Source organism: Aotus nancymaae, unplaced genomic scaffold (genome assembly GCF_030222135.1).
Source record: "Aotus nancymaae isolate 86718 unplaced genomic scaffold, 86718_ANA_hifiasm-v0.15.2.pri h1tg000015l_0, whole genome shotgun sequence".
In the NCBI taxonomy this organism is placed as follows: domain Eukaryota; kingdom Metazoa; phylum Chordata; class Mammalia; order Primates; family Aotidae; genus Aotus; species Aotus nancymaae.
In genome coordinates, this window is record NW_026988426.1 from 18,355,756 (window position 1) to 18,373,924 (window position 18,169).

Sequence of the window (18,169 nt, forward strand, 5' to 3'; positions counted from 1 at the left end):
ACCTGACACACAAGAAACCCGGCCAATACGTGCTGAGTGGATAAGTGGATAAACGGAGTGTGCGCGTGCTGTGTGTTGGTTGTGAGTGTGTGGTGCTCCTCTGGTCCTAGCTCCAGGGTTCTTGGTGCATTCCAGGGAGGCCCCCTCATTGGGGGACTGTGCCTTGTCCTTCTGTCTGTGCTTTCCAGGGGGCAGAAATAGGATTCTCTCCATAATATTAAGAGTTCTTTAGGAAGAGGCTAACACCTTTTTCATTGAGTTGGGAGTTTCTGGTGCAGAAACAAGACCTGAAGAGTCAGTGGCAGGAGCTTGGGCTGTGGAATAAGAAAGCTCCTCTTCTATACCCACTTATGAGTGAGAACATGCGGTGTTTGGTTTTCTGTTCTTGTGTCAGTTTGCTGAGAATGATGGTTTCCAGCATTATCCATGCCTCTGCAAAGGACATGAACTCATGTATACCTATGTAACAAATCTGAACGTTCTGCATATGTACGCCAGAACTTAAAGTATAATTTAAAAATTAAAAAAAATCCAAATTAATTAAAATTAAATAAAATTTTTAAAAAAGAAAGCTTTTGTTCTGAGAATGAACAAGGCTCAGAGCTAAGACCTCGTCTGTAAAATGGGGCCTCATGCTTGACAGGGCTGTTTGAATTTGGAATAGGATCCTATTCAGAAGAGTGCTTTGTAAGCCACAGTGTCCGCTGGGCAATGTTTTTACAATGATCCTGCACTGCTGCTCGGATCAGACTAAGCGGCTGCTGAGGAGTCTTAGGAAGAGGGTGAGAGCGGGGGTTTTGGGGGGTGATATGGAAAACGAGGCCATAACCCTGCCACTTATACTCAGGGTATCTCTAGGGATTCCAGGGTCAGAGACTCCTCTCCTGCTAGGCAGAGGCACTGGGGGAGCTGTGCTTCCTGTGCCCTTGTCAAAGCCATGGCTGCCATCTTGGTGAGGGCTCCACTGCCATCTTGCTGGGATCCATTTAAGTAGGGTCTCCCCAGGGCAGTTTCGCTATGTTGCCTTGCTTGAGATCCTGGGGTAAAGCATGGAGGATGCTGCTGGTGGTGAGATGACGGGGTGCTTGGAGGCAGCTGGGGGGACTTACAGTTCGGTCACGTCCTTGGGCATGCCTTTGGGGAGGGCGCGGAGTCCTTTGTTGCTGCATCGCACCACGGTCTCCACGCAGGTGCACTGCTCCGGGCAGCGCGGGCTCAGCTGGCAGCTACTCTCATCGTTGCCTGCGGAGAGCCCCAGAGAAGGTGAGAGCGGTAGGAGATAAGCTCCACTAGGGGGAGCCAGTGAGCAAGGCTGCGTCTCCAGTCCCCACTGGGTGCTGGGACCAGGAATAGGGTACCTGCTGGTCTCATCCTCAGTTGACGGGTGTTGCCTACCTTCTACCTCATTTGACATAAGATGAAGACCATGAAGGAGGCTCAGCAAGAGTAACAGATAGGAAAATCTGTTAACCAGATCAGGAATAAGCCCAGATGACTGAAGGAGTGGTCAGGGGGAGGGGGCAGAGTCTTTTCCCTTCCATTTTCTCCTTTCTTTCTCTCCTCCCACAACTACATAGTCCCTCTGAGGTGGGGAATGTGTCCCCAGCCTCCATTGTGCCTTAATCTCAGTTAATTATCTGTCTCTAGATAACCCAAAGTTGATCAAGTGAAGAACTGTGCTGGCTTGAATTTATGCAAATTTTAAATATGACCTCTGGGATCCTGAGAACCAAAGCCTCAGATATCCATAACCCCAGCCAGTGACTAGACTTTTCTTGAAGTCTATTTCTCATGAGTACATACTCTGAGTCTCATCATGATGCAGACAGGAAGACTGAGGCCAGGGCTCCCATGTACAGTTGTATAGGTTGTGCACTCCACAAGGGTGCCATATCATTTAAGGGGCACCAAGCTCACTGTGGACATGATAGATTAGTATATTTGGTACAACAGTTTTCTCATAGATGGCAGTATCTTGTTTTAATGAGCAAGTGTCGTCTTAATGAAATCAGTATAGTATGACAGATTTCTAACTGATGGAAATAAAATGATTTCTGAAAGGGGCACCTTTTCTTAATTTGCATGAAGGAGCCCTGCGGGCTAGCAGTAGATCTGCAAAGCTCTCCAGTGCGCCAGCTGTGTGCCCAAAGCAAAGTGGAATGAGATCTCAGGGAGTATCTGATCCTGTATCTCCGGCATCTTCCTTGGCTTCCCAGGACCTTCCCCACTGCCCTCGACCCCAAGTCTTCTCACCGTCGCAGGTGAAGTCCTGGATGGCCACATCCTGGATGGGAATCTCCTTGAGGAAAAACGGCTTCTGGCACCTAGGGTTTCCGCTGACGATCCGCCTCTTCCTCAACCACTTGCCCAGCCAGGCCAGGTGGCAGTTGCAGTTGAAGGGGTTGGACAGGAGGTTTCTAGGAGGAAAGAAGGATGCTTAGCCTCTACCTTCTACTGTGGGAGTGGCCCTGGAATCTGCTTCTGCAACCCCAGAGCCCAGGTCTCCCAGCCGGGGAGGAGGTGGTCTCAGAAAGGAAATGTAGGCTCTTCACCAGATGCAGTCTCTGCAAGGGTCTCATTCGAGACCTCCGCCACTGATGGAGGCAGGCGTGGCCTCTCACCATGCCCTCCGTTGTGTACTGAGCTCTGGCTGTGTGAACTGCCTTTGGGTCCTTAGCGGGGATTCACCCCGAGCGCCTTCACACTTGCTGCTCTCTTTGCTGGGAACCCGTCTCTTTACAGGTTGCCTGACTGGCTTCTCCTCATCCTTTAGTCCTTGGCTTCAATGACATTTCATTAAGAAAGCCTTCTCTGAGTCCCCCATATAAAGTGGGACACTTCAGCCTCATCCTGTCTTTTCCCTCATTCCCCTTCATTCTCCCCGTAGCACCCATGGGAGTGTGTAGTGACTGGTGTCTGTGCTCGCCTTGCACCTCGGACTCTACATTCCACGAGGGTAGGGTCTGTTTGCCTCGGCGTATCCAGAAATTAGTGTTATGTCATCACAGGCACTTTATACGCATCTGTGGACTGAAATAACTGGACCGATGGAGAGATAAGAGCTTGATGGCAGCTATCCCTCCCTACAGGACTGGGACCACGCCGAGTACTTCATACATCCATTGTCTCATTCATTCCTGTCACAGCAACCCTAAGAAGGAGGTAACGTCATCTTCCCTCACTCATGAGGAAAGTAAAGCTTGGGGAGCTTATTTAAGAGGGGTAGACAGCTCTTGAGTGGCCGTAGGATGATACAGCAATTGAGGGCTTGGAAGTGGTCGTTCTGGGGTTGCAGTCCAGGCTCTGACACTCAGTAGCTGTGTGAAGCGGGGTAAGTGACTTCGTGGATCAGGGCTGGCTCCCTGAACGCTTTGTGACTCTGCCCCTCTCAGTATCTTAGGTGTCTTTGGATTTCCAATGTGGAGGTACCTAGGAGGGGCTAAACATGGACTAAAGGACCAGCTCACTGGTGTTAGCTCCCAACCCACTGTCCCCTCCTGTTGATGTCTTTCATTCATTTGATTCATTCCTTTCCTCAACAATTACATGCCTGGCATCTCCTTACGCTCTTGGCACAGATCTAAACATTAAAGATACAGCACTGAACAAAACAGCTGCATATCCCTGTCCTTCAGAAACTTACATGATGGTGAGCAGATAATATACAATTAACAGCAAGTTAGTAAATGACACAGTCTATTAGGACGTGGTTAGTGCTATGTAATAGTAGGGGGCAGGGCTAGAGGGATCGGAGTTATGGCAGAGGGGTGGAACGGGGTGAGGCAGGTGATACTTGAGTAAAGGTGGAAGGGAGGGAGGCCGGGGGGAGGGAGGCCGGGGGGAGGGAGGCTGGGGGGAGGGAGGCTGGGGGGAGGGAGGCCGGGGGGAGGGAGGCCGGGGGGAGGGAGGCCGGGGGGAGGGAGGCTGGGGGGAGGGAGGCTGGGGGGAGGGAGGCCGGGGGAGGGTGTTCCAGGGAGTGCAAAGTTTCAAGGTGGGAGTGGGCTGGGAACGGGGGAAAATGCCCTGTGGAGCTAGAGTGGAGGGAGGGAGGGGACAGGCAGGACATGAGGGGCAGATGGGGTGGGGCCGGTCTGTAGGCCCTCCTCTAACTTCGCCTTTGATTCCAAGTGCAATAGGCATAGGGCAGCAACAGGAGGTGCAGAAGCAGCCTTTCCTTCTGCCTTCCAAAGGGTCTTTGGGGAGGGTTAGAGACAGGACCACAAACCAGTAACTAAGGCTAACAGAGCCACATGGAAATACGATGCGCAGCTGTAAAATGCGCACGTGTTGAGCACTTTCTACCCCTAGGCCCTTGCTGTGTGTTTTACAAGCATCACCAGAGTCAATCCTGGTAACCATCCTGGGAGGTAGATCATGCAGAAGGGAAACGGAAGCACGAGGAGATGAAGTAACTTTCCCAAGGTCACACAGCTAACAAGAGACACAGCCAGGATTTGAACCTGGCCCCCTTCCCACCACAGTGCTCCCAGGCAGGAGCGCTTCTTTAGGTGTCTAGAAAGCTGGGCTTTAATTCTGGTTCTGATACCCACTGAAGCAGCCAGTGACATCTTTTTGAAAGCCCTGTCTGGTGATGTAACTATCTACTTAAAAGTGCCAGTCTTCCTGATGTGCCCTGGACAAAGACCGAGATGGCCCACAGCAGTCCTGCAGCCTGACCCTGGCTTCCGCTTCAGCCTTGCCTTATGTCATGCCCTGCCTCATTCAGTGCTGTGACCATGCTGGGATATGTTCAGTCCCACATTTGCTCTGTTGCAACCAACCACAGGGCCTTTGCACATGCCCTTTCCTCTGAAGGAAGTGTACTGCCCACTTTCTTCAATAGCTAACTCCCACTTACCTTCCAGAATACAGCTCCAGTGTTTATCAACAAAGCCCCCAACTTCCCGCTTTTTTTTTGAGACAGAGTCTTGCTCTGCCACCCAGGCTGGAATGCAATGGCAAGATCTCGGCTCACTGCAGCCTCTGCTTCCCGGGTTCCAGCAGTTCTCCTGCCTCAGTCTCCTGGGTAGCTGGGATTACAGTTACTTGCCCACCACACCTGGCTAATTTTTGTATTTTTAGTAGAGATGGGGTTTCACTATGTGAAACCAGCCAGGCTGGTCTTGAACTCCTGACCTCGGGTAGTCCACCTGCCTTGGCCTCCCAAAGTGTTAGGATTATAGGCGTCAGCCACCATGCCTGGCCTTCCATGTTGGGTTTCCAAATCACTGTGGACCTGCTTTCTGTGGAAATTCACTATGCTGTGAGCTCCAGGAAGGAGGGGCCACGTGTGTGCAGCCTTAGCACCTGGACGATGCCTGGCACATAAAGAAAGCTTGACAAATGTTTTCAAGTGGACAGATGGATAGATGAGCTTGGCCAAAGGTAGCAGGGAGCTGGGAGGAGAGAGGTCTGCAGAGCGGGAGCCCAGAGTGAGCAGGCAGTGGAATCAGGAGAACTTACATGGTGGACAGGGAGACAAGCGTGGTGAAGGCTCCAGGGGTGATGGTGGTGATCCGATTGTCATAGAGGGACAGCAGTCTCACCGAACTCAGGCCGGCAAAGGTGTCATTACTCACACAGCTGATCAAGTTACTCCTCAGCATCCTACAGGGAGAGGGGTGGGGATGACAGAGCACAGGCATGATCTTTTCTGTCACCAAATGGTGCCACGGTGGTGAGTGTGTGTATAGGTGAGATGCTTTTGCTGATTCTAAGCCCAGTCCAGCCATGTTGCTCAGGTTTGCCCTGTGAGAGCAGGGCCTGGAGCCCCACTGGGCTGTGTGCAAATGTGTGTGTACCTTGTTCGTGCCTGCTTTCTTGGAAGCACAGATCATGCATGTGTATGCATGCACACACATATTGTGTGGTTGCTAGGGCGTACACATGTATTTCTGGGAAAAGAAGAGAATCAAGAAGTGGTTGTAGACGTCAGCTTGTATGCTTGTATGTATGTGTGTGCTTGTATGTCTATGCCTGTTTGTGCATATGTTTATGTGCACGGTGCATGTGTCTGCATATGGCATTTTTATAAAGGTCCTTATGCTTATGTTTGTGGGTAAATGTGTGTTTGTGCGCCTCCTTCGGCAAATTTCTGGTATGAATGTGCATATATGTGCATACATATATATACGATATGCATATATACACACACATATATACATATGTGTATACACGGAAGTGAGGTGTGTGTGTGTGTAAGTGTGTATGCTGGAGAGTGTTCAGCATGCTAAATTCTTTCCCATCCAAGGCTGTGGAATGTCTGATGACTCTGACTCCACGAAGAGAGGGATTCAGCAGGCCAAGACAGCGTCTGGGTCCCACCTGCCCTGATAGTCTGTCTCCAATTCCCCTGTCCTCCCATCTCCCTCTGGATCTTGGCCCAGGCCCCACCTCAAGCACTCACAAGGTTTTGAGGCCACTGAGGCCGCGGAACATGCGCCCGTGCACAGCCTCCAGCTGGTTCCCCGTCAGCATCAGCTCCTGCACGCTGGCCGCTCCATCGAAAGCACCTTCTCGCACCTCCTTGATCTTATTGTTACTCAGGTTTCTAGAAGGAAGAAACAGATTGGGGGAGGATCAAAAGGAGCAGATGGTCTTGATCCAGGGATGGAATGTCCTGCCCTGCAGCCAGCTGGGGACTCTCCGGGGCCCCCGAGACTGAGGACAGGATGGTGGAAGGAGATCCATTTTAGGGTCCCTGACCTTTGGTCTTCAGCATCTGGCCCAGGGAGCAGGGACCCCGGGCCTACACAGGTGAGGCTACCTTTGTGAAACAGACCGCGTGGTCAGTGGATGAACGGATGAAGAAAATGTGGTGTGTATACACAATGGAATACTATTCAGCCATACAAAGAATGAAAACCTGTAGTTTGCAGCAACATGAATGGCACTGGAGGTCACTGTGTTAAGTGAAATGAGCCAGGCACAGAAAGGCAAATATCATATGTTCCTACTCATACGTGGGAGCTAAAAAAGTTGATCTCATGAAGGTAGAAAGTAGAAGCATGGTTACCAGAGGCTGGGAAGGTTTAGGGGCGATGAAGAGAGGTTGGTTAATGGGTGGCTAGAAGGAATAAGTTCTAGTGTTTGAGAGCACAGTGGGGTGACTCTAGTTAAAAATATATATTTCAAAATAGCTATAGAAGATCTGAAATATTTCCAACACAAAGAAATGATAAGTGTTAGAAGTGATGGATCTCCTAAATACCCTGTTTGATCACTATACATTGCATGCATGCATCAAAATATCACGTGTCCCATAAATATGGACCATCGTTATGTATCAATTAAGAAAAGTAGGCCGGATGGGATTTGAAGTTTTTTTTCTGTGCAGTTGTCTTTTCAGTGCTCTGGGGACTCAGAGAGTTAAAATAGTGACTCTCAAACTTTTTTTCTCTCTTCAGTAGAGACTCTCATGAAGCACTGATTTACAAGAGGAAGGCAGGAGAAAAATATAAAGCATCCCCCCGTTCCTTGGGACTAGGGCATCTGTGGAACTTCTAGCTTTCTCACCAGTTAAGCATCCCTGATATAAATAAATGGTGCTTTGGAGTTAGTACGTGTTGACCGCTTTTTACGTATTGAGCGCCTCATGAGGGATCTGACCAACACAACCACGTCAAACCCTCAAAACAATGGCTGTCAGACTGATACGTTATTATCGTCCCATTTCATGGATGATGGGACTGAGGTTCAGAGAGATTAACTAACTTGTTTGCGGTCACACAGCTGACAGAACTGGGACTTGAAGCGAGGTTTTCTGGCATATCAAATGTGCTCCATTGAATCTCTTCTTTCATAAGCGAGAATTCCTTTGGCTATGTGGATATTACTTCTTTGCAGAACAAGATTTTGGATATGGTATTTGCTTAAAGTGAGCTTGGTCCTTTCAAGCCCTGGGTGCTGCCATTTCTGAGTCTGCCCCCGAGGTCTGAGAGCAGCTCTTCCCTCTGATGCCGACTGCTGACATCCTGCACAGGCCTCACGAGAGATCAGAACAGCAAGCAGATGCTGCAGAGCTGTTAGCACTGCGAGTTTCCAGCTCTCCCTGGCAGGGGTGCTGGGGGCTTCTGTGCACCATCGAAATGCCCAGCCCTGGAAGGCATCCCTCGCCAGATGGATGAACTGAAGGTGATGACAGTGTTTATACTAGCTGAGGGGAAGAGTGCAGCCTCCCAAGCAAGCAGCCTATTCAGAGCCCTGCATGGGGAACCATCTTCTGTAAACAGGGAAATTGCAGGTGGAAGCAGAGCCATGAACTCATGGAGCCCATGAAAGCTGGTAGAATTGGCGGGCTCACAGAGATAGACCAGGACGCATCTTACTGCTGAAGATACCAAGCCCCAGAGTAGGAAAGCACTGCTCCAGGTCACAGGGCATTGGAAGGGGATCTAGGACCACACCAAGTCCCTGGTCTGAGCTCCAGGCTGACCCACGAGGGGGTGAGGCCTCCCTTAGGGACTGATTTGGCAAGTGACAGAGCTGGGGGCTCAATGAAGGCTGACTTCCTTGTTCCGAAGGAGGGACCAGGCCCCAGGATGAGGCCATGCCTGCACTTGTGGGCAGGTATGGAGGAAACAGTCAGTGCCTCGGTTCCTTCCCTGCTCCTCTGCATATCCCTGTTCTCCTTCTCTCCTCCCTGTCCGGCCAAGAAAACAGGAACAAGCATTCCCAGCAAACCTCTCCCAAGCTGAGACAGTCAGCAGACTCGCAGACTAGATTTCCATTCCGTGCCTGGCTCTCCTTAAACTTGACCAGTTTTCCGATAAATCCTGAGAGCCCTGGTCTGGGATAACCCAGGAATGAAGGTAATGCACTGGGGAGATTGCAAATTACCCCCGAACTAGACACGGGAGGAGAGATAAAGGCTCTCCCAGCAGCTGTAACTCACCCGCATGCCAGAGGAAAAGGCTTTTGCTCCAGAGAGTTGAGCTTCATCGGCGGGGTTGGGGGGGGCGGTTAAAGTACAAGGGACAGGCAATGAAGATGAGTTAAAGCAGCTATGAAGTGAGAGGGTTCCCATTTCCTGACATCTGTTTCTTTAAATGAGCAAAATTAACATCACATTACTGTAAGGTTTGTGAATTGGATTTCCTCAGTCTGGGAGAATAGAAAACAGAAGGAGAGTGAAAAAGAGGGGATAGAAATTTCCAGAAGAGCTGGCTGCTGCTGTCTCTCCATCTATCAAAGCACCACTCACAAGTACAGGCAGCAGTAGCTGAAGGTTGGAAAGTGCAGCTTGGGGCAAGCACTCCAGACACAAAACAAGTGCATGGAGGTTTTGTAAGAGTACTAGAATATTCTCAGAGCAGTGTCTTGCTGACAATGCCCCAGATCCCAGGAAACCCCAAAATGCAAAGCCAGGGCCACCCAGGGGGCCTCTCTCCATCTTTGGGTTAGTTCAGAGCCCCTGAGGGTTTCTTGGTGAGGGTTAAGTGCATCAGGATCTGTACTGTCTGGCACGGGGTAAAGTGTTTAATTTGTGCTCACTGCTAGCTATTATTACTATTTTTATGGCCCTGCACGCAGCCGCTGTCCACATTTGTACTACTCCCAGGCTCCTGAAACTGTCCGAGTGTGCAACCCCTGTTTTAAATATATAACCAGCTACTCTGGGTCACTCAACTCACATGGCCTCTCCCACCTTTCCACACTCTCTCTCCCAGTACCATAGCCATGTCTTCCATCTTTACTTCCTCATACTTCTGATCTTCACCATAACTTATAAGGAAGGTGGATTTATTTCTATTATGCAAATGATGAAATTAAGGCTCAGAAAGGCTAAGGACATTCCTAGGGTCACAGAGTTGGGAAGGGCGGAGCTGAATTCAGAACGCGCATAGGCTTGTCTGCCCGTTTTCCCTCCACACCTGGACTTGTGGCTGTTCTTGAGAGGTGGAAATATTTGGCAGTCCTCACCTTTATTCCAGCATGGCAAATATCGGGATGAGCTGAGTGACACGTGTCCCTTTTGATGAGATCTAGGCCCATATTTTGCCAGAGTCCTCACTATTCCCTTTTGGTGCCTGGTTGCTGATGCTGGCAGCCGGCTGACACTTATCATGTGTTTGTGCCGTTGTTTTCTTGGGCACAAGGAAATATTCTCTATAGTCATGTCTCTATCAAAACTGGGAGGATGAAAGACTCAAAGTGCTTCAGTTTCACCTCAAATGTGAGGGTACCTATTTCTCCACAGAAGCAAAGTCTAGCAGATCTTGTTCAGTAGACAAATATGCACTTGGCCAGCTTGATTCATCTTAATATCTGCCTCAGGCCAAAGGCATGTAAGTTTCTGTCCTCAGGTTAAAAACAAAGTACGCATTTCTCTGGTTTGAAATAAAAAGAACAATTCCTGGCAGGTGATGGGTGAGGTCTGTGTTGGGCCCCTGAAGCTAGTGGGGCACTGGACTCCAGTGACAGCCACGATCCTGACCCAAGTGTGCCCCTTTCTCAGCCATCCCCCTAGAGTTCTCTCCACTGTTCCCACTTACAGAGCAGTCACCGGCACCATGACCAACGAGGTGGCTGCAGGCAGGGAGGGAGGGACGGAGGAAAGAGATCTGAGTAGCACCAGTGAGATTCAGATGCTGCCCAGGGCCTAGAAGGCCTCTGTCCTATTTGTCTGCAGGGAACCGATGGGTGGGAGTGTGAGGAACAAGAGAAAAACGAGGTGGTACAGTCCATTCTCATTATAGGTAAGCATCCCTAACCAGAATGTCTGAAACTTTTTTTTTTCCTGAGACAGAGTCTTGCTCTGTCACCCAGGTTAGAGTGCAGTGGTGTGATCTTGGTTCACTTTAACCTCTGCCTTCCAGGTTCAAGCAATTCTCCTGCCTCAGCCTCCCCAGTAGCTGGGATTACGGGTGCCTGCCACTGTGCCCAGTGAATTTTTATATGTTTAGTAGAGATGGGGTTTCACCATGTTGGCCAGGCTGGTCTCGAACTCCTGACCTTGTGATCCACCCACCTCGGCCTCCCAAAGTGCTGGGATTATGGGATTACAGGCATGAGCTGCTGCTCCTGGCCCCAAAACTTTTTGAGTGCTGATATGATAACATAAGTAGAAAATTCCACATCTGACACCTTTGCTTTCTGAAGGTTCAATGCACATGAACTTTGTTTTATGCACAAAATTATTAAAAGTATCATATAGCTATCTTCAGGCTATGTATAAGGTGTATATGAAATGTAAGTGAATTTTGTTTAGACTTGCAACCCAGCCTCATGACATCTCATTGTGTATATGCAAACATTCCCAAATCCAAAAAATTTAAAATCTGAAACACTCCTGATCCCATGCATTTCAGATAAGGGATACTCAACCCATACTCATAGCAGTTATGCTGTACACAGTTGCTGGGAACACTGCATTAGTGAATACCAACGCATTGCTCTTAGGGGAAATATAAGATTAGGGACCCATGAGCTCTGGTCTCAACATTTTCATCAACCTACCAACATACAACCTTGTTATATGTGTGCTTCTGTTGAAAGATACCTTATTTGATACATACGGCTGATCCATAACGTTGAACTCATGGCCAGCAGCACTGTAATTCAAGCCTGTAACAAAACTGCTCTCACGCACGTATGTCCTCCGTAAGGCACATCACAGCCTTCGCACACTGAGGATCGCCAGACGGCCCTTTAGTGCTGTGTCTGGGGGCCGTTTTAAACAGCAAAACCGCCATCAAAAAGCACAAACACACAAAACACGCGGCACCGAATATAATGCGAAAGGACGCTGGTTTACAGCACAAGAGGTGACAGAAGAAGGCAGAGCCTGGCCTCGCTGGACCTCAGCTGGGTACACGTTGTAGGTGACTCCTCTTTTTTTTTTTTTTTTTCGGTGTTCTGTGCATGCCTGAGAATGACTGAAAGCTTGGAGAGTCTTGACTATGGAATTACACAAATTTTAGTGAGTCGGCGAATTCTCAAATATGGAATCCATGAATCATGAGGATGGACTGCATTTCCCCGGTTTTTGAGGCCGACCTGAACTCTGGGGCCAGGAGACACAAAGTATGGGGTGGGGTAAGGGAGAGGGGCTAAAGAGACCAGTGCTTCCCTGGGGATCAGATGGTAAAGAGCACCCCCTTCTGTGCTGGTACTCTGCTGGGGGGCCCGGAAGGGAAGATGAAGAGAAGCAAACCCAGCCTCATGCTAGCGTGGCTGCAGGTGGACCCAAGTCTGAATGCCAGCTTTTGGACCCATTTGCTGTGTGGTCTTAGAGAAGACTTGGAACCTCCTTGAGCCCTGGCTTCCTCACCTGCACAAAGGGACTATGAAGCCAGCACCGGACGGGTGAGTGAGGACTTGTTGAGATGTGTGTGAGGCAGGGAGCGCGGTCCCTAGCTCAGGATAAAGACTCTAATATTACACCAACATCATTCTCATTACCTTTATGGCTAGGCCCAAGCTCCTAGGCAGGGAGAAGCTTAGGATGATATGCATCTCTGGCAGTGGAGAAGCCAATATAGACATGTGGGCCCTTGCCTAAGCCAAGGCATGGTCAGACCCATGGATTCCTAGATGGAAACCCACTGTGAGAAGCTGCTGGAATGCACTCTGGTGCGTATCACTAATGCAGGAGTCTTTTGATTCCATTTAAAAACTGACATTTAACTGTTACCACATAAAAATCGCCAAATAGCATATACCTTAGACACCTGTGCCCCATCACCAGTCCTTACCTGAGTCCTACCCACCAACCCTGGGCTAGGTATTGGATGGGCTATAGGGGTGGGGTGAGGAGAGGGTCCAGGGTGGGGTCTGGGATGGTGCGGAATGCTTGCTCTGTATAACTCTCAACTAAAACTGTGAAGCATCACTTTGGTCTGTGTCTACACGTCTTGCTACCCAACGGAGTCCATAGCAGAGCTCCGGAGGAGGCTGGGAGGGGCTGGAACAGAGACTGAGGCAGAGGCCAGCGCCCTGGTTCCTCTAGTCTGGAACACAGGCTCTGGCTAGAGAACAGAGGCTGCTGCCAAGTTCCTGAAGTTGACTTACATTTTCCGCAAGTTGGGCAACTTCTTGAAGATACCAGTGGCCTCTAGAACAGATATCTCATTGTCATTCAGTCGCCTGTGTAGGAAGCAAGAAGATGAGTGGTGGGTTAGCTGTGGAGGAGACCCCTCCTTGGGCCCCCCATGGCTTTGGGTGCATTGCTGCCCGAACCTCACACTCAGTGAAGGCCCACAGAGCCATCGGTAGCTTTGGCATCTGTCTGGTCAACAGAGGGGCCCAGCGGGTGGGGGAGGCATATGCAATGCAAATAGGGTGAAAGAGAGAGGATCAGCTGCTTCCTCCTTCTCTTGGAGGAAGCCTCCTTCGGCTGGGGTGTAGGGGATATTCTGAACACTCTGCATGGGCATGCATTGTTCTCAGCACTCATCAATTACTAAGAATCGGCTTTTATTTTGTGGACATACCCCAGGAAGGTTTCTCCAGGGTCTCCCAATCCTCCAAGCCCCTCAGCTCCTTCCTAAACACTTCCTTCTACCAGGAGCAGCTCAGGAACTTCACAGGTGCTCAGGGAGAGCAGCAGGGCAGGGAAAGGGGCCTTGCTGTGTCCTCTGATGTCTTGTGAAGTTAGAGAGGACAAAACAATAATAATAATGCAGATCGCCACCACTCATCCAGAGCTTACTCTGTGCCAGGATTCAAGATGAGTTCCATGCCTGCATCCACTTTCTTCATCTCCCCAACCACCCTAGGAGGTAGGCACTAATTATCTCTCCATTTGACAGCTAAGAAACTGAGTCCCAGATCTGAGGAGCAAATGGCCTCATCTTAGGAAGCCTGCCAGAGTCAGGTGTCAGCCCCACGTCTGTCAGTCCCCACATGCTGTGTCTTTGTCCTCCATGAGGCTATAACTTAAAAAAAAATTCTTTTAATTAAAAAAGATTTTCTTTCAGAGACCAAGTCTTACTCTGTGGCTCAGGCTGGAGTGCAATGGTATGATCATAGTTCGCTGCAGCCTCGAATTCCTAGGTTCATGTGATTCTCCTGCCTCAGCCTCTCTAGTAGCTGGGACTACAGGGGCATGCTACTACCATGCCCATCTGATTAAATTTTTTTTTTTTTGTAGAGACTGGAGTTGGGGAGTGGGGTCTCCCTTTATTGCCCAGGATAGTCTTGAACTCCTGGCCTCAAGTGATCCTCTCCCCTTGGCCTCCCAAAGTGTTGGGATTACAGGCATAACCCACCATGCTTGGCTCAGCTATAATTTTTTAGCTCTTCTTTTTTTTTTTTTTTTTTGGATAAACCAACACATCGCTTTATTAACATGGCTAATCGGAGGCTCAGATGTATTTAATCATTCTAGTTTTTTCTCACTTCATTCCAATTATTTATTTAACACCCAACTTTCTGGTTTTACTGGAAGCTCCATAAGGGCTGGCAGGGACTATGTGCTCTGCCCTGATGTAGAAATGGGTGGGCCTAGCACGGTGCCGGCTCACAGTGGGTGTTCAGAAAATATTTGTAGAATGAAGGAATGAACTATCTCTATCTGCAAGCAAGCTGTCCACAGGAAATGCCTGGGTATCTGCCTTCAGACCAGTATGGAAAAAACAGCCAATAAACACCACGTGTCGGAGCCAGGAGGGGTTCACCTCCGGGAGACCTTGCCCGTGCTGGCTGTGGGTGACCAGCGTGTGCGGAATAGGGAGTTCACGCCGAGGTTGGACTTACAGGTCGGTGACGTATTCAGGGAGGTGGCTTGGGACGCGGGCCAGCTTCTGGTTGGAGCAGTCCACGATGGTGCCCTCGCAGCGGCACTTCTCAGGGCACATGAGGTCCATGAAGCACTCGCTGCTGAACCTGCTGCGATAATCCTCGGAGCCTGGGAGGGGCCAAAGAGGGGACGTCAGCGTCACCCAAGTTCCACACATAGCCCAGGCTGTGGGTCATGGGGGTGGGAGAATGAGTTAGGGGGTGTTGGGGGTCACGCGACAGACACGGCATTGCCCTCGCCAAACGGCCACCTTGCTGGTGCTTTCCCTGCCCCCAGCCTTACTGCTTCCTTCCCATGAGTCTTTGTTATTCATCACCATCCTCGGGGAGACCAGGCTCAAGATCCACGAGCTCTTATACTTTTGGGTGGGGGGTCACAGAACTTTTTGAGAAGCTGATGTAGGTTATGAATGTTTTCCTCGTGGAAGTGCTCCTTGGTGCACATGTACAGAATTCAGTCTACAATTTTAGGGGGGCTACCTACTCCACAACTCCGATCATTCATGGACCCTCTAAACATTCACGAAAATCCAAATGACAAGATTTTGATGATACTTTGATGGGGGCTATGCCAGGGGTAGGAATAAGTTATGGGAAAGGGTTGCAAACTCAGGGGCCTTTATTACCCCAGCAGGTAATAAAATGAGTGCAGGCCAAGCACACGGGAGATAAATGACCATCAGCAGCTGACTGTAAGATTGGGAAGACGATAATGAGGGTTGGAACCTGGGGAACTGGAGCTACAGCCTTAATGCTTGGAAATTTGGCTCAGGGTTGCCTGATGTTTCTTTTTTGTTTGTTTTTAAAAAAGAAAATCCATGTATTTAAACAATATTGGTAATAAATTCCAATTTAAAACACTGTGAAGATGAGCAAAATGTACCCGAGGGTCAGATTTGGCCTCTGTAAGTATAGTGAAAGGTGAGTTCCGACGAACTGAAAGTTGGAGCAGAGATGTGCGTTTTTGAAAAGGAATTTCTCCTGAAGTTGCAGTCATGGTAACAGGACCAACAATCTGGTGCCTCTGAGAGACGCCTTGGGGAGTATCAATGATCACTAATGATCCATGGGCACCTGGGCAAACCTCTGTGAGACCTGGAATCGTGCTGGAGGGACCTGAGGGAGCTCTGGTTCTCCTATCAGACATCAGCTTACTGATGGGGCCAGGTTTTCTTCAGCCTTTCACCCTCAACACTTTGCTAGCACAATGAGAGGCGCAGAACAAGAGCTGGGTCCGCATTTGTCCAGTGCATGAGTGGGGTGTCATTAGCACCTGCGTGTCCTGTACAAGAGTATTTGGAAGGATTTCAGAGAATGTGAACACTGTTTGCTCTACTAGGTGAGGCAACTTGGTGATCTTATCTGCATTAGGAGCATTAGCTTTTCATGCATTTCAGCAGAAGGGAGCACAGGCTTGCTCAGGCTTTGGCACCTACTAGTCTCAGTCTCTCTCCATGTAAAATGGGAATCAAATAACTGCCCTTATCTTCTGGGGGCTCTTGTGCAGATGAAAGTAAGATTAAGGAGGTGGAGAGCCTCAGGAGTTGTATGAATGCTTGTGACTCTAGCACTGCTTTTTTCTACAACCTGGCAGCTCGGTTGTGTGCATCCACACAGTGACGGCACGAGGGGCATTTTCTACAACCCTAGCACTGCTTTTTTCTACAACATTTGGCAGCTCGGAGGCTGTGAAAACATGAGTGTAGCTGGCAGTAACAGTGGCCATTTATGGAACATGTACTGAGCCGGGCACTATTCTTCCCATTTCAAATGGATGATCTCATTTAATCCTTGCAACACTCTGAGGTTAGGATAACTCTATTTTATTGATGAGGAAACTGAGCCCCACAGGTCCCTCAGTCTGGGCAGGCTGCTGCCTGGCTCCACGTGGATAACATGCTTTGCTGCAGACATGTTCTCCCCAAAGGTTTTCCCAGGTCCTTGTGGGAATGATCTTATAGCCATACTTGGTGCAGGTGGACTGAATGGGGTCTTTCTCCGCAGTGGGCTATAGTGGGTGGGACAGGACGCAGGTCTCTTCTACGCTCTTAGTTTCGCTCACCTCGCGTGATCTCCCTGTGGTAATTCTTGATCAGGAATGAACTTGGTGGTTCTTCGATTCTGAAGTAACACTCTCTACCTAAGACAGGGGGTCAGAAGCCTGGACCTGCCCTCCTTTCCTTTTCTGCTCTCTCCATCCCTTCATCTCCCCTTCTACCCCTAAACTTGTGTGAGCAAAATCCGTGCACATATCCCCGCAGATATTTGAGTGGCTTCCTGATTCAATGTATGATGCAAATTTCCTGCCTTTGGTTTGCCAGCTTTGTCCCACTTGGTAATTGTAACCTGTACCCTTTTCTTCCAGACCCATCAGCGTGCTGAATCCTGGGCGAATTTTTCATTTTGCGAACCCTGTTAGGTGACTACCTTCTCTTGTTCTCTGCACCAGTGCATCCACACGGTGATGGCACGAAGGGGCATTGCACACACATACAGAGATTTTTCCTTCACAACGTGTCTATAATGGGATCCTTGCAAAGCGAAGGAACCCTGACGGCTGATCAAAGGCAGAAAGACAGGAGGAAGCACAGTTTGCTCTTCAAGGCGATGAGCCTGGAGGCGTGCACCGGCTGGGCTGTGGCTGGGGACAGCCGCCTATTAAATACATTTTCATTTTAATCAAGGTGAGAGCAGCCTGTAGTTAGCAGGAATCGCTCTCAGTAGTATAGTTAGATTATAACTGGTGGACCTCCGCAATGGAGCCGCTGACCCATTTTAATGAAATGATTTTGCAATTAGATTCGACGGACTAATGTGTTCTTTCCAGCATTTTTCCCCCTGCTGTTTTTGTTATTGCCCTGGTTTGTAATAACAAGGGGGTCGGAATGTGATATTTTATACGAGTGGGAGCCAGAAATGTTCATAACGGCGTATGCACATAACCGAAAAAGTTCGTTTCCCCAGTCAGAGCCAGCCCGAAATGCCATCTCCATCACTTCATATTTCATTACTGAAACTACCCGGGGTTTTTCAGAGCCATTTGTTATGCCTAATGCTCATAACTACCCAAAAGTATTTTTAACTTTTCCAGAGCTTTAAAAGTCAATTTCAATCTCCATGCATATTTGTCACTGCCAGAAATACTTAGTGGTAGAGGACCAACTGCAATAGGCTGTTGCTTCTTCTCTTTGGGGTGAGTTCAGACAGAAGAGATCCCGGAGGATTTGAAGAAGGGCCATAAAACTCAACCTCGGCTGAAACCAGCCCTGGAAGAGCTGATGTCATCTGGCATCTTGCCTGCTCCTGCCCCTGGAGCCCTCCTCCCCTTTCACGGGCAGCTCAGAACAACGACACTTGGTACGTGATCACAGACAAGCTTTAATAGACGGGCGGTGGGGGTAGGAGGTGGAAATTCACAGCAACACAATTT

General features: G+C 49.3%; 1 protein-coding gene across 1 annotated transcript in view; it reads right to left on the reverse strand.

Moving 5' to 3' along the window:
* LOC105723213 (slit homolog 3 protein) overlaps window positions 1-18,169 on the reverse strand; it is a gene marked incomplete at its 5' end in the record, with an annotated part of 119,279 nt that overhangs the window by 90,481 nt on the left and 10,629 nt on the right. The window contains 6 exons of the mRNA XM_064376368.1: window positions 1,110-1,242; window positions 2,254-2,417; window positions 5,464-5,607; window positions 6,407-6,550; window positions 13,012-13,086; window positions 14,698-14,848. Of these exons, the coding sequence (XP_064232438.1) occupies window positions 1,110-1,242; window positions 2,254-2,417; window positions 5,464-5,607; window positions 6,407-6,550; window positions 13,012-13,086; window positions 14,698-14,848 (811 nt within the window). The remainder of the gene's footprint in view (window positions 1-1,109; window positions 1,243-2,253; window positions 2,418-5,463; window positions 5,608-6,406; window positions 6,551-13,011; window positions 13,087-14,697; window positions 14,849-18,169) is intronic.